The sequence below is a fragment of the Mytilus californianus genome, unplaced genomic scaffold (genome assembly GCF_021869535.1).
Source record: "Mytilus californianus isolate M0D057914Y unplaced genomic scaffold, xbMytCali1.0.p SCAF_2, whole genome shotgun sequence".
NCBI classification, from domain to species: Eukaryota; Metazoa; Mollusca; class Bivalvia; order Mytilida; family Mytilidae; genus Mytilus; species Mytilus californianus.
In genome coordinates, this window is record NW_026262668.1 from 65,110,217 (window position 1) to 65,135,253 (window position 25,037).

Here is a 25,037-nt window from a genome sequence, read left to right on the forward strand (position 1 = left end):
AAAGATGTCAAAATATCTTTTTGTTTGTTTTATTCCTTTAATAGGGAGGCATATATATATTTCAAGTAATAGACTGGTATATTGCTGCATTTTGCCCAGCAGTGTTTGGTATTATAGAGTGTATTGTGTTTGGCTGGATTTATGGTATGTTTTTTTTTGTTTTGTTTGTCATCTTTATTTAGTTATTATGAATATTGTATCAATTCTTATGAAAATAGGTTTGATATATAGTACCGTACTTCGTTTACTTAAAAAAAACGAATTTAAACCATAATGTAATTTAAAGCTATAAAATTGTACAAGCAAAATAATAACTATAATAATACTAGATATAAAAATAATTTTAATCTGAATGTCATAGGGGAATAAACTGTTGACACCGAGATACGTCTCGTCTGTATGTAATTATGATAGTGAAATGAAAATATTGAAATTAAAATAGCAATTCTTTAGATTGTTGACGCCGACGCCGCAGCCGCCCTTGGAAAATGCATACCTACGTCTCGCTTGACTCTGTCAATTGTCAAGGCGGTCAAAACTAAAATTTGTATTATTTGATGAGAACAAGTATGAATGCATATATTTAATAGCTACATATACTATAAAAAAATCTTCACACAGTTGAAGAATACTATTTTTTTTTCATCTAAATTTCAGGATTGGATAGATTTTCACGTGATGTTAGACTCATGTTAGGAAGAGGGATACCAGTATTCTTTAGAATTTGCATAGGTTTCATTACACCATCAATACTTCTAGTGAGTAATTACCATTTTTTTTTTTTTTGCTTTTTGTTCAACTTCTGCATATAAATAAATACAAACAGTGATATTAAAAGACTGTACAAATATTAGGCATATCAATAATTGAAATTCAATTTCTTGTTCAACATGTAAATTTTACAATTTACCGTATAGATTGTTTCTTTTATTTGCTTGAAATCTGATTCTTGGTTCCATATGTTCTACCAGCTTCAAAATATTGAATTTCATAATAAGCTAGTGCTTATAAGTAAAGAAAGTGACTACGAATTTATGGTTCAACAAATATGTAACACGGGGAATAATAATATAATATAATTCATATCATTGTAATTTCATATTTAAAAAAATACTAATTGAGGTAAACGACTAATGGCGGTTTTTGTCTTCATCTGTTTCTGTTTCCGTTAATCTGTTAATACCGTCTGTCAGTGAAGGCACACCTCCTGGAATCCGGAGTAAGGTATAATCGTATAACTAAAACTCTGAATATCCATCACCAATTATTCACACCAGATCCATAGGAATTTATATATTAAAGTTCTTTATACACACATGTAAAATTGGTATATCCAACCTTAAAATCTAAAAAAGATGCTAAAAGCACGCTTTAGGGATATGATATTGCCAAGAGGTGATCTGACCATAAAGAAACATTTAACTATGTTTAATGCCACGCTTTCTACTCTTCATTTTTAAGAATCATCTTTTTTAAATTCACCATACTATGCTATAACATTTATACTTAAATATGTTTCACCAGTTGTTGAATACGATATGTTTCACCAGTTGTTGAATACGCACGTTTAATTATTCTATTGGGATCAATTTGATAAAACAGACAATACAAGTTGGAATTTGGTTGTATTCACCGCGAACTCAACGTTTGCAGTGTATTTTCTGAATTTCTTCCCTTGATATGTTAAACATGTGATCCTTGAACAGAACCCAATCTGCACAATATGACCTTGTACTCCCCCCCCCAAAAAGGAACGCAAAATAATGGACCGATTGCTTTGCATTGGCTCAAAATTGGTCGATAATTTCGGGTCATTACCCAGATTTTCTTTTCATGTTTAAATAGTATTTATACTTTTTTAATGTCATGGCCTATTATGGGTCATATTGAGGAATAAACAAGTTCCTATGTTTGAGTAAGGTTTACTCCAGTTAAATAAAATTCCAGAGTAAAAGTTTATAGATTATTCTACGACTCAGATCTAAAATGTTTAAGATTTTGTCAGCGAACTTGTGTGTTCACCAGCGCCTCTACGTAGTGGACATGATCACATAGCGATTTACCATTCATAGTTATAAGATTTTTGGGGACATTTCCAGTTGCACAGTAAATTCAATTACAAAACTTACATATGTTTTCCCAGGCAGTATTGGTATATAGTATTACGGCGTATCAGCCACCGACATATGGATCTTACCAATATTCAGGTGCAGCAGTAGGATTTGGCATATTTGTATCAGTTTTTCCTTTGATACCCATCATTGTTTGTGCTTTCATAGTTGTAAAAGATATGCCAGGCGAAACATACAAAAAGGTGAGTACAAACTTTATCCTGCTGCATAAAATAGCATCTATAGTTTCTTAAAAAGTTTATGTTAACTATAATTCGTCTTCTCGGTATTACATGTATATTTATCTACTTAAAATATCAGTGAACTTAGACATCTTTACAGTTAAATTGGTGTTCAACACAATACTTTAATATGCTATCATGATAAATTATATACAGGAATATTAGTCTCGGTGGCCGAGTGGTCTTAGTAGATCACCTACAATGCTCACTAGCCGGTTAACTCTTATGATGTGAGTTTGAAAGTATCGAGATGTGTTCGACTGACTCCGATATTAATTGATAAGTATTCCTAGTTTGACTGACTCCGATATTAATTGATAATAAAATTGAGAATGGAAATGGGGAATGTGTCAAAGAGACAACAACCCGACCACAGAACAGACAACAGCAGAAGGTCACCAGTTTGCCTGCCGACGGTTGGTGCAGTAAACATAAAAACACTATAAAAAACATTATCAATATCCAAGTTAAAGGCATAACATTTTAATGATTTATCTTGCTTGTGGTTTAAATCATATCTGTCAGAAAAGATTCAAAGAATTGTAATAGATAATGTAGAATCGACTACAAGAACGTTCCTCAGGATAGTATAATTGGACCTATGCTCTTTTTTATATATATAAATGATCTGCCCTTGTATTTTGATTATAACATAGTCATTCAGATTTACTGTCCATCATTTATTACTTGTTGTTCGTTATGTACAAAAATTATTTATATTACCTGGAAAGGGGGGGGGGGGGCTGGTCATTTTGAAATCAAAAATATAAAATTTTCTTGATCCCCCCATAATATTTCACTATTTTTATTTTATCCCCCCCTTTAAAATTTCAAAATAAAAGTTCTTATGTATAAAATGAATTTATTATCATGCTCCAAATTATTTATGTGATATCTTGAAATCATCTTATCAAAAATATTATTCTCTATGAAAAAATGTTTGTGCCTTGACCAAAATTTAACTTTATAAAGAAAACATTTCATTATTCAGACATAACTTCATGGAACCATCTATGCCGAGCTTAACGTTCTATTTTCAACTATGGATTTATTCAAGAAGTATCATACACATTAGTTTATGAATCGAAATGCAAGCTATACATTTTATCAATGAAAATAAAATTTAAATGTTTCAAATGATGGTTAACATTATTGTATATTATATATAGTATACAAAATGTGTTTTGTTTTTCCAATTGCATTATATGAAAGTAAATATTGTATTTATATAAAAATAAGGAGATGTGGTATGATTGCCAATAAGACAACTATCCACCAAAGTTCAGATGAAGTGGATGTTAAATCAGGCTTCTGACCTAGGACAGGCACATAAAGAATGTGGCGGGGTTAAACATGTTTGTAAGCGCTCAACCCTCCCCTAACCTGGGACAATGGTGTAACAGCACAACATAAGAACAAACTATACAAATCAGTTGAAAAGGGCTTAACTCATCAGATCGTTATAAAGCAGGAAACATCAAACAAAAACACAGACCGGACGTGGCAGGGTAATTATCCATTCCTCATCCCTAACAACAATTAAATAAAAAAATCATGTATCTAAGACTAAAATATCAATCAGTACACATCCAATGGATTAAGTGTAAAGACGTCATTAACAGTCAGAGAAAAACATGACCTTGTAAATGCCAAAATACATGTATCGACAGATTGTAGTGCTGTAATGCAGAAAAAGGGGGAGGGATCGCTGCTGTATCGAGTTGTCTCCCCTGTACCTCCAAAACGTTAATACTACTAAATATCGTGGGACTTTCATCTTTCGCTTGGGGTTTATTCACGTCTTCGTTCATTTGGGGATTCTGGCTTCTTTCGGGGTATCTGGGGAATACTAGCATCTATTCAGGTATCTGGAGAATCTAGCCCACTCATTTCCGGTCTATTTGATACCTTCTGTGGGTGTGTCCCTCATCTCGGACACTTGTTCTTTCGAGGCCTGGCGCTGGTGAATAAAATACAATGATGTTTTAATTATTTATTCCAAACAGCATTCTAAATTGAAGTGTGATATGTGATCATTTAATTTGAATAGGAAACTTTATTTTAACTTATTTATGTTAATTAAAATCTCTCTTTATAAATTTAAGTTAAAAGTTTTGAATATCAAACTTAAGTTATTAAATCAGAAGATAAATGATTACTTTAAATTTCATTTGAAAATAGTTTACACTTAAACAATATACATACCTGGTGAATAAAATACAATTATGTTTTAATTATTTATTCCAAACAGCAATCTTCATTTAAATATCAAACTAAAGTTATTAAATCAGAAGCTAAATTCTTACTTTAAAATTCAATTGAAGATAGTTTAAACTTTAACAATTAACATACCTGGTGAATAAAATACAATGATGTTTTAATTATTTATTCCAAACAGCAATCTTCATTGAAGTGTGATATGTGATCTGTGATGTTGGGAGTTTGCGGGCTTCCCTTTTTAAACCCAACATCACGTGCTGATTGGAACTATTTTATTCACCTATGAAATTTCAGCGTCAATTTTGAATTTTCTAAAGTTACTTTTTATTGGTCAACTATTCTTTTTTTATGTAAAAGATTTATATGCTTGACATATATTTTATTTAGTTATGTAAAACTAAAGGCAATTAATGGATTATCAAAATCTTTACTTAATTTACAGAATTATTTTAGTGGACAATAGAAACACTTAAGTATTCTTTTCCTACGGCAAAATCCATACATTTTTATTCTTTTAAAAGATGACAGTTTATTTAATTTATTTCTCAACGTCACATTAATAGCTATGATCAAAAGAACTCTAGAAATGAGATTAACTATATTATTACCAAAAGACGAAACTCTTTATTACTTAATCTTACGTCACCTATTTTGTCTCAAAACTTTAGCAATGCAAAACAATTCAATTTTATTTATTTATTCGTTTATTTATCTAAGTTTACTATCTTTTACTTTCATCTTCCAGCATACAATTTTCCATCATTATAGTGCCGTGAAAGTACATATCTGTATAACAATAATATTCTGTATGGTTTTAATTTACTGATAACAAAATCAATATTATACCAATAAAAACAATATTCAAAGATTTAATTACAGTGTTGAATTGGTAACCTTTTAGAATAAGTTATTTAAAGGATCGTATCTAAATTTCCGGGCTCAGTTAATAACATCACCGTAAAATTGAGAATGTGCTATTCCGTTTAAAATTAGTTTTCTACAGGTAGAGCCAAACTTGTAACCAAATCTTTGTATCTTAGTTGGTTTTTTAATGATATGTGAGAGGACCACAGTGAATATTTGTTTTATGCTTACTGTGTCACACGTTAATAGTAAAATAATGTGTACTTAATTACTTATTAATCCATTGTGCTGAGTTGAGTATCACCGGATATTTTCTAGATCATTATTTGAAGAAAATTGTGACATATTATAACTTACAACTTTTCATAACGTCTCGTCCTTTTTCTGAAAAAGTTCAAACGATATCTTCGACCTTGTTAATAAATATTCCGTATCAACTTCACAAATAATACATGATGGTCTTGAAGTATTTGGTCTATTGTGGATAGTTGTCACATTGGCAATCATACCACATCTTCTTATTTTTATAGGTACAGACGTTGTTTATCATCTAAATTACGTGTTATAGTGTTCTTTTTTTTTTGTCTAACTCTTTGTATATTCTAACATTTACTGTTTAGTCCATTTTTAGTAATATACTTTTGGCGTGGCTCGGTATTTATACATCCCGCCATTGTGTATTGTGTTATTGTGCTACGGTCATTTTTATATTCTTGTCTTTCATTTTTGCTTACTAGTATGTACTTTATAGAGTGTCTATATGCCTTTTTGTTTTTCTTTGTGGAAAGAGTTGTTTGTTTTATAGTGAATAAGATTATAACACAATGTTGACTGCTGTACCCCTATTTTTGACATTTTTACCTATTATGTCTGTTTTTGTTTTGCTCACAAAATTGTTGTCAATATAATGGAATTCTATTCAACTGTCAGTCATACAAGTGAGAGGTTTAGCTAGCTATAAAACCAGGTTTAATCCACCATTTTCTACAGAAGGAAATGCCTGTCAGGAATATGACAGTTGTTTTCCATTCGTTTGATGTGTTTGAGGTCTTGATTTTGCCATTTATAAATGACTTTCCGTTTTGAATTTTCCTTGGATTTCGGTATTTTTGTTATTTTACTTTTTTGTAGATTACGACAGTTTTTGAATGAACAGTTTTCCGCTAGTATATTTGTCAATAATTTTTTTAATCAATTTGTGAAAGAATGCTTTTATATTATATATTAACTATCATATATCATATTTTTCACAGAAAATTACAACAGCTTTCAGGCCATCATCAAAATGGAAGCCAGCTATTAAAGAACTTCAAAGTGATTACTATGAAAATGGAACAGCAAAGCAAATGCGGTTTTTTGAAAAAGTAAAGCTTAATTTTATTGGGGAGAAATTTTAAGAGCCAAATAAATGAGCTGAAAAAAACATGTTATTTTGATCGCCAGGGACACAAAGTGTCTTAAAAGAGATTTTAGTTCTCGCTTACAGTGCTTTTTGTTTTAATAAATTCATAAAATTCATGTTGTTAATACAGTGGAAGTATTGCATTCTATGTGAATTGGATTTTTTTTCACATGTACACTTAAACAAATATGGCTTAATACTTTTTTTGCAACCCAGGAGTAAAACTCAACATGTAAAATATAACACGATAAAATTAGATGACAAAAGTCGGACAATGATCCCTTCAATAACTGAGATATCTTAATCGCCATACGAAAAAAAAAACCAAAAACATCTGTCGATACCTATATTTTGGCATTACACAAGGTCATGTATTTCTCTGACTGTTAATGACGTCTTTACACTAAATCCATTGGATGTTGGATTTGAACTTATTTCATTCTTAGATACATGATTTATTTAAAAGTTTTTTTTTTTGGCTTTCAACTAGCTTTAAAAAAAAGATATCAAAAGGGGGTATTTAAAACTTGTAAGTCGAGAACAAACTGACAATGGCAAGGCAAAAACAAAAACGACGAAAAGAAAAAAAAACAATACGCGAAACACAACAAAGAAATCTAAAGATTGAGCAACACAAAACCCAATAAAAAACCGGGGATGATCTCGGGACTGCGGGACAATTCGGTCCGGAGACAACTCGGATCGACTAATACGTCAACTCGGACCGTCTATAAAGTCAACTCTGAGTTTTGTACTCAACCGATCCTTATTGTCAATTTCTACATTTTAGTCAAGATATAAGGCAGAATTAACTGTTTCTGTTGTATACTTTATATCAATTTCAATTGGATATATGCGGTCAACATAGTCACCAAACTTTGAATTATTTAGTGAGTGGACATCATCTTTATAGCGGAACGTGAAGTTAAAGGATAATACTAGCATCTGCTCATTCTTCATAAGAAGCTCCTGTATGAAGTCAGCCTTATGTGAATAAAAGGAACAAGTCGATAAGATGAGGAGCACAGCTGGTTCCAATGGGAATGCCGATTATTTGTTGAAAAACGCGTTCTCCAAACGTAACAAATAAGTTGTCAGTAAAGAAATAAAGCATCTTGATAATGTCAGTTACAGAGAATTTTTTGTTTGAATCAGATTTATAAAGGAACATAAAACAGACCTATGATTATTCAGAAATTTCTCCTTGGTAAGTGTCCAGGGGGTATATGTTGAGTTTCCAAGTGAATTTTCAATACCTCCGAATAACAGATCTGTACTTTGTGTCTTTGTTTGTTTGTTATGTATCGATCCAATGAGTAAAGCACTTTTCAACTGATTTTTTATAGTTTGTTATGTTGTACTGTTACACCACTGTCCTAGGTTAGGTAGAGGGTTTGGTGCCAGTAAACGTTTTAAACCCCGCTACATTCTGTCTGTGCATGTCCTAAGCCAGGAGCCTGGTTGCCGTATGTTGCTGTATATCATATTTGTTTGCGTTTACTGTTTTTTTACATAAATTAAGCCGCTTGATTTTTCGTTTGCATTGTTTTACATTTGTCATTTCGGTCCCTTTAACAGCTTACTAAACGGTATGGGTTTTGCTCATTTTTGAAGGCCGTACGATGACCTTTAGTTGTTTACGTATTTTGGCCTCTGGCGGAGAATTGTCTCATTGACATTCATACCACATCTTCTTAATATGATAAGGATGTTAATAAAAGGCCACCGTACGACCCACGCGTTCTGGTAAGCTATAAAAGGGCTCTCAATGAATAATGAGAATTAGCCCCGAGGCTGTCTTTCAGTTTGTGAAGTGATAGACGTCATTTCTTTTCTGCCGTTTGTTACTCTTAGTTTCTAAATGAATAGTTAAAAAAGAATATTACTAACACCGTCATATCTCTTTCGTTCATTGTTACAAGATGACGCGGGTTTAGTCATGATTTTGACAATACTTCATACACCACAATTCATTTGAATACAACTGGTGTATGTAAATTGAACTGGAAGATTGAAAAAAAACCATAGTTTCCCATCGGCAATCGAAAATTGTTCAACCAACTGTTTTTAAGAACAACAATCTAATACATCATAATGTACACCGTAGGACACCATGAGAATATCAGACACTAAATATTTTGGTTGTATCTAATCTTTTATAGTTTTGTTTCATTCATGGGAGCAGGTTTTAATGAAAGAGAGAGAGAGTCAAGAAAATCTGTGCATTTCTGCACAAAACTATTTCTAAAAAAAACAATTTAATAGTATGTGCCAGGAAAAGCAAATATGGGAGGACATGAAAGTTGAAAATTCATTAATCTTGAGTTGCTAAAATAACTTTAACCTTTCATTCCTTTTTCTTCTATTGTTACGCTGCTGTAGCCTGTTGTTTATTACGTGCGTTATCGTGGCATCATTACAAATCTAGGCATACTCCAAATTAGAAAAAAACGGTTTTTATCAGGTACTGACCATTCATCTTTTATTGAAGGGGATTTTTTTCTTGGGACAAACAAACCTTTTTTACTTCAATCGAAAACAAAAAAAAATTGTTTTCAATAACATAAAGGTGTAATATTTTTTCAGATGTTTTTTTTTAAACCACCATGCTCAATTTATTTCCGTCTATTTTTTGTATGGAAACAAAATAACAATATGTCGACCGACCAACCTCATTTCTGAATTTGGTTTAATTTTTGAAATAAAAATAATGCCTTCGATTAAATCCTGTACATTTTTGTAGTTACGTGCAAAGTGTTACAAATTTGAAGAAATTGTGGTCAAAGGTGTGCAGGCGTGATTTTCATAAATCACAATTTTTTTTGATAATTTTGACAATCTTTTCGGGAATTTCCATGATAAGTGATAACACATTCATTGGAATCACGCTCTGGAAATGTTTCTAAAATCAATTTTGTTACATGTACGCCTGAAGTTAAGCCGAGTATTTAAAAAAAAAAGCTGTTGGTGGTTCTGCCACGGGAGCAATATGAAAGAAACCAAATACTCTTTGACAGACAGTAAGATTGAAAAACAAATGCCACATTCATTCGAAGATTGTCCAATTCATTTATTGCTCATTATAAAAACAAAATATAACGTCGATTTTTATTTTCTTATGAAATAAATTACTGTTCGTAAAATACTAATGGCAATTTCCCTGGTTATTTCTTGTATTATATATTTGCATTGAGAGAGAAAAAAATAGCCTGTTGTTATTCTGGTAACAATAGTGTCAAAAGATTCTGCCAATATCTAATTGATGATTATGATTTGGATCGGAGTATTAACAAACATTCAGTGCAGAAAGGCGTAAAGACATTTGTCTATAAAAAATGTCAACTCAATTTAATGTAGTATGAATGCAAAATGACAGAAACTGCAAGCTTAATTACATTGCCACAATGTTTCCAATCTTATTGGAAATATATCTTTAACATTTTCTCTGAAACTAAAAAGTACCATACTAAAAACACAATGATAAAATTATATTAATTCTAATAAAGAAAAGAATGTATATGCTCACGTTGCAATAACAATGAAAAGGGTGCTCATAACGCAACAAGATACCGAATATATACGAGCTTCCGAAATCACGCGAGAAATGTTTTTAATTTTATTTAATATCTGCATTTAGTAAATGTCCAAATGCCATATGGCGGTTCTTCTGAATACCGTAGTGTTCTTACAAACATAAGTAATCGTTACACCCTTTTTTGGCAAACTGGACGATTTTTCTTTTCATATTCTTTTTTCTGTTCTTGTTTGTGACGTTCACGTGACTTCATCGAATGGAGTGTACGTTTTTCAGTTAGTTTCAGATGCTCGTTTTTTCAGTAATGTCTGAGATTTCAACTAACGTAATATTTTCATTGATTAAAAACTTCTACGGAAGGGATATTTTAAAAACTTTTATAAATCATCGCAAATTATAGAGATTTATGTTGAATAGAAATGAAAAGATGTGGTATGCGTGCTAATGAAACAACTCTCCATCCAAGTCACAATGTGTAAAAAGTAAAGGTCAAAGTACGGTCTTCAACACAGAGCCTTGGCTCACACTGAACAGCAAGCTATAAAGGTCCCAAAATGACTAGTGTAAAACAATTTAAACAGGAAAACCCAACGGTCTAATCTATATAAAAAGATTCCGCATAACAATTTAATTAAAGTAAGATCGCACATCCAGCATATTACGGCTAGTTAATATATGGTAAAAGTGATTTTCTTGATTCTTTATACATTAGTAGTAAATATACTTTCTTTTAAGTCTAGGAGAACATCATTTATTAGTAAGCTGTTACATTTCGAGTATGGATCTTGTGTCTTTATGTTAGTTTGTTATTTGTTTTGTGCTTCGTGTTGATCTGAGTAGTCTAGCCATTTCAAACTGATGCTTATAGTTTGTTTATTTGTTGTGCTGTTATCACTATCTCGGGTTCGGGGAGGGTTGAGCGCTCACAAACATGTTTGGCCCGCCACATTAATATGTGACTGTCCAAAATCAGGAGCTTGTAATTCATTGCATTTCGTTTGATGCTGTCTGTCATATACGTTTTTCTTTTATTGTTTTGTCATAAATCAGATGATATTTTTTTCCGTTTGAATTTTTTCATGTTGGCGCCTTTTATAGCTGACTATACGGTATGGGACTTATTCATTTTAGCATGCCGTACCGTAACCTATAGTAGCTTAAATCCGATTCATTTTGAATAATTATACAACGTCTCCTTGTTTTATATTCCTAGTGGAAAGAAAAGATGGGCAGGGGTATTGATGCTAATAGACATCACCCTTCTTTCGTCCCCAAAGGGTATCAAAAGCCCAGGAGTCAGCAATTTTGTGTTAACATAAATCATCATTGATTCGAAATACTTAGGATTTTCTATCCCAGGAAAATATTACCTTAGCTGTTTTGGGCAAAAACTTTAGGAATTTTAGGTCCTGTATGCTCTTCAACTTCGCTCTTTTTTTTTTTTTTTTTTTGCCTATTTAACTTTTCTGATTCGAGCGTCACTGATGAGTCTGTTGTAGACGAAATGCTCGTCTAGCGTACACAATTTTAATCTTGGTATCTATGTTGTGTTTATTTACGAGATGTTTTCTAATGTAACAGATGAAAGGAAACATTCTAGATCTTAATAAATACATAGGCTTCGAAACTATCTAGCAGATCTCCAAGCCTTTCAAATCCTACAACCAAATATATGATTCACGTGTTCCCATTTTTAAAAGGAGCAACAAATACTATGCAGTCAACAAACAATCAAAACTTGAATGAAGTGTTCAATTTATATATTCATGTTTACAAATATGTTAGGAGAGAAAACAGTTAGACATTTATCAGAACTATATTATTAAGTTTTTCTCATATCTGTACTCGTTTGGGATTTGACGAAAAATACCATAGAAAAAAATAAAAGATTTAAACCGAAAAAAGACAAGGAAAGGGAACAAACAATGAGATATTAGTTTTTCTGTAGAAGCAGTATATAAGTTTTGCAATGTTTCCTTATCGTAGGCAGTAGTAGCTTCAAAAATACTATCACCAATCCAACAACATAGATTAACTACAGATAGTAAGAGGTAAACATAATTTCTTGGATTCAGGCGATACTTCGTAAAACTATTGAATTGAAGTATACAAACAATTTGTAAATACAATTCTAGTATTAAAAAAAACTTTTGGACCATGAAAAAGTATTTACCATCTTGTTTGCAAGAAAACACTATTAGTGATTGATATCCTATCGAACCTACAAAACTTACAATAATAATCTTGTGATGAAAATGGAGATGTTGTTTTCCCATAACTTCCCTTAAATAAGACCTTTTAGTAAACATATGAAAACTAACAATTAATAAAATTATCGCTAATGATGATAAAAAGGTATCGTAAGCTATGTCAGCATTTTCCGTGTATTCGGATTCATGCCTACAATAAGCTAAAATATAACTCGGTAAAACTATCACAACTCCGAAAACAATAAGCATAACAGGGCAGGAATCGTATTTAGCTTTGCTTTCTTGTGAGGCTTCTTGTGAGACTTCCTCTGAATCCGTAACTGGTAATAAAGAGGTGAGTAATGGAGTATTTACATTTGCCAGATGCGGTGCAAGCCTGCTAGATGGTGGTTCATTATCATTTGATGGCCAAAGTTCAGCAATTAATATCATTGAGAGTAGAAAGTATTCCATCTCTGCTGGCGTTGCATACGGCTTGATTGAGTCTAAAAATATTTTTGGATGGCACTTGTTTTTCATTAGACAATGCATACCATTGCTTTCAGGGTTTGTGTCTTTGTATATTTCAGCGAAATAATGAGCCCATTGTGAAATATTCGCCAGTACGATCAACAACAAACTATAGTAAATCGTCCACGAGCATTTAAAAAAGGAACGAATGCAAACTTGTAAAAACCAAGACTGAACAATATAAAATATTATTTGAAAGCAGTGAAACCTGACGGTCGCTACATCATGGCTTCTGTCATATGTGGCATTTGTGTCTATACAGCCTATTGTCTTGCCCTCCTCGAATAAGTCCTCGTGACAGCAAATTGTGCAAATAATTTTGGCAAGGGAAAACAGAATGCTTCCAAATGTAAAAATCCACAGAAATATAAATTTCACTTTTGAGTTGTATTTTTCATTGAAAGATGTTGATAAAACACTAGCCTGTCTCGATCGATACTCGATTATCAAGTGTACAACACAGACGAATATAGCTAAGAAAATTACGACACAAAGATATGAATAAATTAGGTGATTCGTCATTGTCTCGTCCTTGTCTTTATTAACCAACTGAACTCCGAACATATAGAGAACAGATATCAGTAAAACGCTTGAAAGAAGTACAAGTCCGCTAATACTGCCATCATGAGGTCGAATATTATCCCATGAGTGATGATTTTCGGATGCTTCGCCTGCTGTGAGTGGTAGGACTATGGCAGCATTTAAAAACTTTGCAAAGGATTCCATTGCTGAAAGAAAAAATCATTAAAGTTTGTTCAATAAAAATTTAAAGAGACGACACATAAAACAATTTAAAAAAACTACCGGTTTTTCGTTTTAAAAGGTTGTATAGCTAAAAGAATATTATGGTATCTAAAATCTGAGGCACGATTCAAAGTATGCACATATAAACTAAATTGAAATGTAAACGCAATACGAAGTAGCCAAGGGAAAATAGATCATGACCCAGAAGTTAATAATAAACAGTTGAGGTAAAACTTCATCCCGTTTGTTAGATTATAATTGTTATATGAGGAATATTCCAAGATAGTTCTGACGTATGACACCCTTGTTCTAAGATTTTCTGGGGCCGCGGGACGTCAGAGCACAGTCCATATAAAAACATTAAAGAACCGACCAAAACTTGAGGCGGCAAATTTCTGTCTCGATATCGTAATACATCCATTTTTAAGTAGGTAAATCTTACATTATTCGATGTCTTGTTTAGTTTTGTCCACGAAAATGCATTCTTATTACCTGTAACATTTCAACACTGAGGTTGAGAGTTCGAACCCTGCACGTGGCAGTTGCGTTCGGCTCAAATCTTAATTGACAAGGATTATCAGCTTTCCTGCTAAAGGTCGGTGGTTCTCTCTGTGCACTCTAGCTTCCTCCACCAATAAAAACTGACCGCCACGATGTAGTCAATGGTGCTTAAAGTGGCATCAAACACCAATAATCAGTCAACCTATTAACCAATCACCCCCGTGTCACACAAACAAAAGTTTTCTTTTCCTCAGAATACCACTCGCCTGACGTTATAATTTATTTCCAAAACACAACCGTAAAAGATATCAGATTTACTCAACAAGATAGTATAGCAAAAGTAAAGATAGCTTGAAGACAGGATCTGAAAGAAGAAGATTGAATTTTAAGATCACCACTACTCACTAAACGGAGTCTTTTTTATATATCTTCCATAGAAAATCTCTTGAATAAAGCTCATCCAGATTTGTGTTATCAGTCGTTGGAATAGCATGTCATTTGTAGGGTTTATTAATGAATATTTATGTGTGTATTTTTCTTATGCCTCATAAAATCTTTTTTTAGAAACTATGACATTGGCCTTATAAATAGTGACCTCGCAATCGGAATTTTCCTCTGATTATATGTGATCATATATCCACATCTGGTTTCAATCCCATTTATAGTATTTGATTTAGCACCAGGAAACCACTTTTCTGCACAAATTGCGATCTATTTTTGTTGAGCCTTCAAAATTTGTCAAGGAAGCGAGACATAGCAACCCTTCATTCCGGCATCTCGTCGGCTTAAAATATTTAAAAATCATCAAAGTGAATTTTTAAAACAATAAGAATTAAAATAGTTCAGTACCGTATTTTGCTGATTGGTTGTTCTCTATAGACACATACACGTGATATATATATATAATTTATTAATAAAGATCCATTTTGTTACATCTTGTGATCCGTTTATTTGGCAATCGCCAATGGCAGTCAGCAGGGTTTAAGAACATCCGTTGTTCGACCTGTTAGTCAAATGCGTTTTGTTTAATATACCTTTTCACTTTTTTGGTCTTTTGGAAAATGTTGTTTGTATTGTATTTAGACCCCTCTACCAAGAAATTTGTTTTGCATGCACATGTATAAAAATTGCGATTTTTATCCAACGCAATCATAGGTTTGAACGTTGTTTTCAATTTAGACTTATTTAATTTATATATTTTATATCCTTTACAAGGAAACTTTAAATATCTTGACCTTTACTTTGAATAATACCTGAAAGAAACAAAGACCAATCAAAACCTATTGCCACAAAGTAATACACATTACAGAGCAACCTGTGTAAACTGAATAAAGTGAGCACCATTATTTTGTCAACCTCTTATAGATGTTAACTGAAACAGTTTTATGCTTAAGAGATCTGCATTCTCAGCTGATGACCAGTACCTTGTGCAAATTAACCAAGATATATTACAAAACTGTTATGCAGTGTCTAACTATACAAATCCTTGGAATAAACTAACAAATGACTGCCACTATAAACTTTATACATTGTTTTTTTTTAATAAATACTCAAATTTTTGTATTGTGATGTGTTAGACTTTTGTAAGAATTTGCCCAAAACACTTTTTGAGGAATACTGTCTGTGCATTTACAAACTGTCATTATGTGCACTAATTTAGAACAGTTTTTTATTTCATTATTTATTTTTAATAGTTGTGTTATATTGACATGGTCTCATTTTTTTGTCATCTCATTATGATTAAGAAATTGTATGCAACACTGAATTTGGAATCACTACTGCTGCTTTCAAAGCAAGTCTAAACTATAAAACTGGTGAAAAGTGTTTAATTATATATATACAGAGCATTTAATATACTTGTGTTTTGAGTGAATAATGACTAGGTGGGGTTTTGTCAATGGTCACATATTGGACATAACATATTTACTATTAAGTTACACTGTTTCCAGGTCACACATAAATTTGTTGTTTACATGTAGGTGGAATAATTTAAGTGCCCTCCTTGCACATACCTATTTTTAACTTGTGCTTATCTTATTTTAAAAAAAATAAATAGACATGTGCTTACATAAAGTGTTTCACTATTTATTTGAGTGTTGTTTATTGTGGTCAAGAAAGTCTGTTTATAGATATAAAAAGATGTGGTCTGAGTGCCAATGATAAAACTAAAAAGTAAACCATCACAGCAAGCTATGACTATGTTAACGGTCATAACGGGCCCTAACAATTACTTGCGTAGAATCATTCAAGTTGGAAGACCAATATATGCATTCTGTTCATAGTTGTCATGAAAAAATATATAGAAAAATGCTTTACAAGACGCATCGGTACATATGCATGTCATGACCATCCAGTATCTCGGTTTTTTTTATTTTTCTAGAACAATTTTCCGTTAATTCATTTGAAAACCCTATGTTCACCATTCAATACTACCGTTTGTTGCGTAACAATAAATATTTTTCTACCTGCGCAACGATTACTAACGTTTTAAAGCATATTCACGATATCCGTTGTGTATTTATCCCGTTTGATTATCTGCAATGACCTTTCGACCTTAATGGGTGATCTCCCTTTAATTTTTTTTCGCACCTGCGCATTACAGAACTCCGAACTCGCTTATTACACATACACAACCCATTTATCTTGCAGAAATGCAAAGGGTATGTGCACGGTTAACAAAAAAATACAAAAGTGCTGCATGAACAGTTAATGAAGAAATTATTCCATCAAATAGATAAGATTTCCACTCACGACACAAATCGACTGGTTTGCCATTCTGTCATCGGGAATAATGGATAAATGGGATTAAATTGACAGCCAAGAAGGTCCAGAGAACCACCTCTGGAGAACCTTAACATTAATAAGTAATACTTACCAACATTTCTCTATACTAAACGCTATTTTCTATTGGAAAATTTCAGAAAGATGCTGATAAACTTATTTGGTGATACAGGTTATTTTCTTGTTTTGGCGCGAAATATTCTTACTCTTAAAGCTTACCGTAACAAAATTTGGATAGAATTATATTTAACTAAAGCTCAGCGTAAATATGTAGAAGCATGACAATACATTAATGATAAAATGTGTAAATATTTCTGTAAAAGAATATATAATTTTACTTTACCAGTATACTTCACTTAGAATTACATTTGAGCGCAAGAAAATCTCTTTGTAAATCGGCTGAATCCCGGGGTCGAAGTTCGACATATCAACGGAAATTTTTGCGTGTGCTTGCGTTGCTTCACATCGAGGCCACAGCTTTTCAACCAATCGGGGAATGTTAACTTAGGGGATACATCTATTTTTACTACAGGTTTTGACATGTTTAAATGGGGATTATAGAAAAATGGAATGTTGTTGGTAGATAAAAAACAGAAAATGATGAACACTTTTAGCAAAAGATAAATTGGATCGGGGGTCTGTGTATTCACATTATTTGTACAACTCTCCTTACTCTTGGGAAGCGTGTGCTTTACATCGAGGCTTGCGTTGCTTTACATCGAGGCTTGCTTTGCTTTACATTGACGCCATAGTAGTTCAACCAATCGGGAAATGTTTATTTGGGGCATACATCTATTTTGGCGGCAGGTTTTGTCATATTTTAATCGAAATTAGAGAAAAATGGAATGATGTTTAAGAGATAACTGTATTGTATTTGAAGCTTTGCGGTAGTTTTACTGTCGCAAATTTAGTTTACCTGGCGACGCGTAGCGGAGACAGGTAAACGGGTATTTGCGACAGTAAAACTACCGATGGACGTCCGCAAAGCTTCAAATACAATACAGTTATCTCTATTCTAATGCAAAACAAGTACATAATTCAATTTCAATCATTATCTCAGTGTAAAATTCTCATTAAAGAAAATTCCGCGAAAAGATGTTATCTTCTTTGGCCCCTAAACTAGGTGACGTCATATGTATGCTTCCGGCGTCAAACGTAAACACCGGGCGTTTTCTGGCTTCTTGGCCGCTTCAGAATGTAATTAAATTTGATAAAAAGAAGATTTCTAGGTGCAACATGTGAGTTTTTTTGCTTATCATTGTAAAAATTGCATGTCAATACATTCCACAATTCAAAATGTCGGCTTCCTTAGTTACAGACAAGGAGATAGAGAATTGTACGCTTACTGACATCCAATCAGAACCACTGATACAAACTAATTGCATTATAATAGGAGATACAAAACAGAAAATGATAAATATTTTTAGCAAAAGATGAATTGGATCGGGGTTCTGTGTATTCACATTATTTGTACAACTCTCCTTACTGATGGCAAAAAATGGAATTTCCGTGACCTAAATGGTTCGCGAAAATTAATATTTTTATATATAGTAAAGTAAATATACAATTGGGAAAAGATTTAAAAAAAATGCAAAATGGTAATGACGATCTTTATCAAGATATACACATGGAGACTTTGCCTAAAAAAATCTTAATATCGAACCAACTGCAAACAGCTGGTTTGAAATTGAATTACGAATATCGGATAACGAATAACGACCAGGTCATATTTTCTCAAATATTTTTACCTTTCGGTAAAGCTTAAAATATTTGAAAATCATCAGATTAAATTTAAGATATAATACAAATTGAAATAGTTCAGTATACATACGTTTTATCCTTAATACAAACTTTGTTCCAAAGAAAATGATGTCTGTTTGTCCCCTGCTATATATGTTCTGATATCTTCCTGGTTAGTTATGCTTGGTTATATAGAAAATTCATCCATCCATATCAGTTACAGACTGCAAAGGATGTAAAAATAATACCTGACACAACTTAACAATTTGTGAAAATTAATATGAAAATAATAAATTATCGTCATATCTAGAAACATAACTACTCTGTTGATATTGCTCAATTTAAATCGGTTATATTCATGCTTTACTTGTTAAAAGAACATTGTAATTTATTTTATTTCCATCTAGTCTCTGATTAATTATTCAAAACCTTTCTAGAATCAGGGCAATTCAGAGCTAGCCATATTGTATATACACTTGTCTTTTGTTGATTACCCAATGTCGACCTCTGATTGTTTTAAGTGTGCTTTCTTGTTGACGTCAACCCTTCTTCATCTTTTATAACCTGTATTCTGACATGACAACGTATACAACTTATATATCATGTAAGAATCCATATCGGTTTTGCTCTAAAGCATTCCCTATCTGCAGTTACAATTGCGGACACTTACCCTTTGGGCTTAACCGGTCTTGTTTCGTTTGAAGTTCACGCGATTCCCTCAGTATTTGTTTGTTATTTATATCTCTTTGTTCTTAATCGATTTACGAAATTGAACATCTGTAAATTACTGTTGTCTTTGTTTTTCACCAGACTTTTAATTTTTAACTCGTTTAACATTTTTCTTCTTCACCCTTTCTGTATGTTTATCAAAATTAATGTTCTGTGATCGTCTATATGTTTTGTTTTTTTGCTGTTTTTAACGATGATTTTGGACAGGGTTTGTTCCATTTCTTAGTCCGCATTGGTTTGTCAATTGTTGATATTACCTCGCATTTGTGCGAGTGATTTATGCATATATGTAGCGTTTATTGAATTAAGCAAAGTATTCCGCTTAAATCATAGCTACAGACCGTCTTAATTTTGCGAAGAAGGTAAACTCCTTTCATCACTTGTATGCCCTTTATTCTTACAAGCATAAAGTTATCAACATCCACGCATAAATATTTCTGATGAGAAATACATGAGCTTAAAAGAGATGATTTTTTAATTGTGAATTTTCAATTTCACATAGCTCACTCCATCAGCTCCTGCATATGGACTATGCACCTCCAAGTTCATATGTCATTTTAGGGCTTCCTTTCCCTATCATATACTCACAAAAGGTGGATTATTGCCTGCAATGAAGCTACTGAAAGAAAGGATCCTTTATGGTATAATTGAATTTATCTCTTTGTCAGGTTAGGGACCCTATAATGATTTGGACGGACCATTATGAAATAGTTGCGTAAAGATGGAGTGGATGTGTTTTACTTATAACTACAATCCTGTCCTCTTCATCGTTTGTGCCTTCACCTTATGCGACTTGCCTATCGTTTTTTACTTGTCATGAGCAAAACAAAGGATGCCACTAGTGTAATAGAAATTGATCACCCTTCCGCTTTTGGACACTCGAGTTAACTCCACTTAAGGATGGTGTTCGATTTAATAAACCTTAAATTTCTGTAAAGTGTTATGTGAACTGTTGTTCGTCTTTTCGTAAAAACAATCGTGTATTTTATAATACGTTAACCTAACACAAATACTGCAAGATAAGGTCATTTTCAAATATTATAAATCATAAATCTTTTGGGATAACATCTCTTTTTATTCATACTGGGGTTCCAAAATCTAAATGAGGACTTCTTCTTGAAATATGATCCTACAAGTAACCGTGTGAAATGCAAATGTTGTAATTGACACCAACAAGCGTGATAACATTAAATAAAAAAATACGATAAAGTTGTAAGATTTTAAAATTTCAAAGTGATACACGAGCGCCAATATAAATGTAAGATGCATATCTAGGGAAAGAAATGAAACTTTTTATCAACAAGGAAGTACAAGATAAAATGATATAATATACTAAATTGCACTCTTTCGACTGTTTTTGTCCAATGAATATTGAACAATGAACTATTAAATGATAAGATTCAAATGTTTAAAAGCCAAATAAAAGAAAAGATAACTGTACAATGTGTTTCCGATTTTGAGTTTTGGTTTTATGGTTTTTTGGGTTTTTTTGTGGTTGTTTTTTTTTTTTGGGGGGGGGGAGTTATTGATATAACTATACTATGTCATTTGTAAGTATAATGACATGGAATGTGGAATCAAATGTACTTCTAAAATATCCAAATTTAACACAAAAAGGATACATATTATAAGACTGTCCTTGACGTTAAAACACTAAATCCCTGGGATGTTTTTTTAGTTGATTTTAGTCTCTGATGCATGCTTTTTTTTATTATTTATTGTTTTTGGCTTTTAACTAGCTTTCAGTAACTGCGAGTACTCTCGAATCGTACTTTCGCATTAATTTGACCTGTTGGTACAATTTTTAATGTATACTTATTCAGTGTTATATCTAGTCTCACTATTTTTAATATATACCACCTTTGATAAGTGTTTAGTATGACGATAAATTTTCACTTTTGTTCTCGCACTAGGAACAACAAAATTATTTATTTTTGTAAAAATTATTTCCTTACTCCATGTATACCTTACAACAAAATTATTTTTATTTTTCTGTGTACGTTATTTTATTTGGCGGCATTTTGTCCAAGGTTATAGTTGTCTTTCTGATATTGTTTTACATCTAACCCCCTTGTTTTATTAATTTTGTATTTACATTGTGTTATAGATCAAATTTATTCGTTCGGTATATGTTAACTTGTCTTTGTTAATATGTCTTTTGATTGAGTTAAGCCATTTCAATTGATATTTTATAGTGTGTCTTTCTATGTTGTGATGTTACACTATTGTTTCAGGTAGGGCGAAGGTTGGCGCCTATTAAAACGTTTAAACCCGCTGCATTTGTTTGCACCTGTCCTAAGTCAGGAACCTGATGTTCAGTGGTTGTCGTTTGTTGATGTGGTTCATAAGTGTTTCTCGTTTCTCGTTTTTTATATAGATCGAACCGTTGGTTTTTTCTGTTTGAATGGTTTTCATTTTTTAGGCCCTTTATAGCTTGCTGTTCGGTGTGAGCCAAGGCTACGTTTGTTGAAGGCCGTACTTTGACCTATAATGGTTTACTTTTACAAATTGTGAGTTGGATGGAGAATTTTCTCATTGGCACTCATACCACATCTTCTTATATCTACATATGGTGGTAGTGACCTAATACGATATATATGGGGCCAGTAAAAATTCCATATGGGATGAGAGCGAAGGTCGAACCCCATACGGAACTTTTTGGCCCCATATATATCGTATTCGGTCACTTGCACACTGTGTTATTTCAATCCTTCATCATCAATTTCTTTGATTGTAAAAATGTTTTTGATTTTTTCATCAACGCCGTATTGTTTTTATAAAGGGACGTAACACCACTACTAACCGTGTATTAGAATAAGCCCCGCTTACTAACCCCATATGAAATAGACACGGTATCCACGCAGTAGCTTTTAACCAATGATATTCCTAGAAATGTATAGGATAAAAGATAATATATATTACATAAGTCTGGTATCTTTGATCCGTTATTACCAGACTGAAGCTGATATCTACTATGTTGATATGTTTAATAAAATCATATAAAAGATGAAAGGAATAAATTATAAAAAATATTGGGAACAGTAACAGACCACACCTATCACAAACAACAGGCGCCTCTGAGAAAGAAGCTTACAAACAAAAATAAACAACAGAAAAAATACACATGGTAAGATACCCTGACTTGATACACGTACAAAATGTGTGCGGGTTTGCATAGATTACCTTAGCCGTATTTGGCACAACTATTTTGAATTTTGGGTCCTCAATGCTCTTCAACTTTGTACTTGTTTGGCTTTCTAACTATTTTGACTGAGCGTCACTGATGAGTCTTGTGTAGACGAAACGTGCGTCTCGCGTATTAAATTATAAGCCTGGTACTTTTGATAACTATTTACACCACTGGGTCGATACCACTGCTGGTGGACGTTTCGTCCTCGAGGGTATCACCAGCCCAGTAGTCAGCACTTCGGTGTTGACATGAATATCAATTATATGGTCATTTTTATAAATGTACTGTTTACAAAAGTATGACTTATTCGAAATACTAAGGATTTTCTTATCCCAGGCATAGATTACCTTAGCCGTATTTGGCACAACTTTTTTGAATTTTGGGTCCTCAATACTCTTCAACTTTGTACTTGTTTGGCTTTCTAACTATTTTGATTGAGCGTCACTGATGAGTCTTGTGTAGACGAAACGCGCGTCTGGCGTATTAAATTATAAGCTTGGTACCTTTGATAACTAATTACGGCCGCTCGAAACCCTCCTTAAAACCCTAAGAGTTTCATATATTTTCCTGTGAAGGTAGGCTAATTTTGTGTTATTTACATGTTAAAAGTAGGCATTCAAGATAAAAATTGTGTCAAGTTGATTATTTTCTTTGACAGTCAGACAGCCATTGGAATCCTTTCCCTAAATTGGAAGATAAAAAGGCATAAATCATCTTCTTATTACATTCACTTTCTAAATCAAATAAATAGATCAGCATCACGGAATAAAAATAAGTTTTTGAAGGATCCGTGGACATGTAAGTGTACATGCTGACAGATTAGAAAAAAATGTAGCAAAGGAAGCCAATAAAATATCCAATGAAGCACAGTTACCTAGCAGGACATAAGAACAGCAGCATCATCATATGTAATAATAATAATGTAAGAAGTTTTTACTACAATTTTCATAAAAAATACAAGAAAAATTGTTACATGATTCCCAAGACAATAACACTCATGTATTATAACTAATTTTAGATCAGGACACTATCTCAAAAATTATCAACATAAAATTAACATAAATACAGATCCAAAGTGTGAATGTGGTCAACTAGAGACCACCCGGAATTATTTATTGCAGTGTATACGTTATGAAGAAGCAAGACAAAAACTAATACAAGATTTTGTTTTCATACAGGATCCGTACACCTTGATTTCTTCTTTCAAAACAGTCTTGAACATTAATACCAAATATTGAAATATTGATTACACTATGATAGTTTTGAGATTTTGCTACTAATCTGAAATCCAAGTTGGGTCTCATTATAGCTAGTGGACATAGTTTAACATAGAACCTTATGAGAAAGACTAAGAAAAGATCAGAAAATAGCTGGTAGGGCACCACCATAAATAAATTACTGGAATAGTGTGTCCAAAATGCTAAAACTTACCAAACAATTACTATCCACACTGATGTGTGTCCACACTTGTTTCAGTTACAACACAAATTTAAAAAAAACAAATAATTAGAATACAAATGTTACAATTTTTTTATTTCAAATGAATAGAGAAATATGTTTATAATACACATCAATGTAATACAGATGATTGTTTACCGGTACAACACACGCCTACTTGTTTTATGCAGTTGTAGTACTTCGTAGTTGAAAACTAAATGTACAATTTTTTTAATTTTTTTTTTATTTCAAATGAATGAATAAATATGTTTATAATACACATCAATTTAATACAGATGATTATTTACCGGTACAACACACGCCTACTTGTTCTTATAATTAACAGGTGCAGTACTTCCTAATGAAAAATTAAATGGTCACGTTACCTTGATACTTTTCGTCATCTGGGATTTTGTCAAAAAATATCATGAAATGAAATGAAAGATTTAAATTTGAAAAACACAAGGAAAGGGAACAAACAATGAGAAATGAGTTTTTTCTGTGTTGTAATGCTATATACACTTTGCAATACTTTCTAATCGTATATAGACGTAGCTTCAAAAATACAATCATCAATCCAGAAGTATAGATTGAAAATAGAGAGTAAAAGATATATGTACTCGCCAGGACTTCGATTTGTCTTTTCATAACTTTAATTTAGAATGCATACAACTTGAAAGTACAATTCCATCATTGTCATAAACTTCTGACTCATTATTAGATATGCCTTCTGTTCATTTATGCAAGCAAATATTACTAATGAACAATATGCAATCGATCCTAAAAAACTTTTTATCATCTTGTGATGAAAATGGAGATAT

The 25,037-nt window shown here is 32.4% G+C and overlaps 2 protein-coding genes and 1 long non-coding RNA gene across 6 annotated transcripts in view; 1 reads left to right on the forward strand and 2 right to left on the reverse strand.

Annotated features, from left to right (window-relative positions):
- Nucleotides 1-6,955, forward strand: part of LOC127730250 (sodium- and chloride-dependent glycine transporter 1-like) — a 118,197-nt gene extending 111,242 nt beyond the window's left edge. For all 3 annotated transcript variants that reach the window (XM_052238554.1, XM_052238555.1, XM_052238553.1), the window contains exons 11-14: nucleotides 45-144; nucleotides 658-758; nucleotides 2,144-2,314; nucleotides 6,691-6,955. In XM_052238554.1, the coding sequence (XP_052094514.1) occupies nucleotides 45-144; nucleotides 658-758; nucleotides 2,144-2,314; nucleotides 6,691-6,834 (516 nt within the window). In that variant the 3' untranslated portion in view covers nucleotides 6,835-6,955. The remainder of the gene's footprint in view (nucleotides 1-44; nucleotides 145-657; nucleotides 759-2,143; nucleotides 2,315-6,690) is intronic.
- The window catches only part of LOC127730258 (uncharacterized), a 346,186-nt gene that overhangs the window by 59,083 nt on the left and 262,066 nt on the right, over nucleotides 1-25,037 (reverse strand). The gene's annotated exons all lie outside the window — the stretch shown is intronic.
- LOC127730254 (uncharacterized) lies at nucleotides 12,113-19,071 on the reverse strand. Its single transcript, XM_052238560.1, has 2 exons — nucleotides 18,952-19,071; nucleotides 12,113-13,822 (listed from the first exon to the last, which is right to left on the reverse strand). The coding sequence occupies exon 2, from the start codon at nucleotides 13,818-13,820 to the stop codon at nucleotides 12,189-12,191; it is 1,632 nt and encodes a 543-aa protein (XP_052094520.1). The 5' UTR covers nucleotides 13,821-13,822; nucleotides 18,952-19,071; the 3' UTR covers nucleotides 12,113-12,188.

Coding starts and splice junctions, on each gene's coding strand:
- LOC127730254 (XM_052238560.1), bottom strand. CDS start 13,820: ATGGAATCCTTTGCAAAGTTTTTAAATGCTGCCATAGTCCTACCACTC.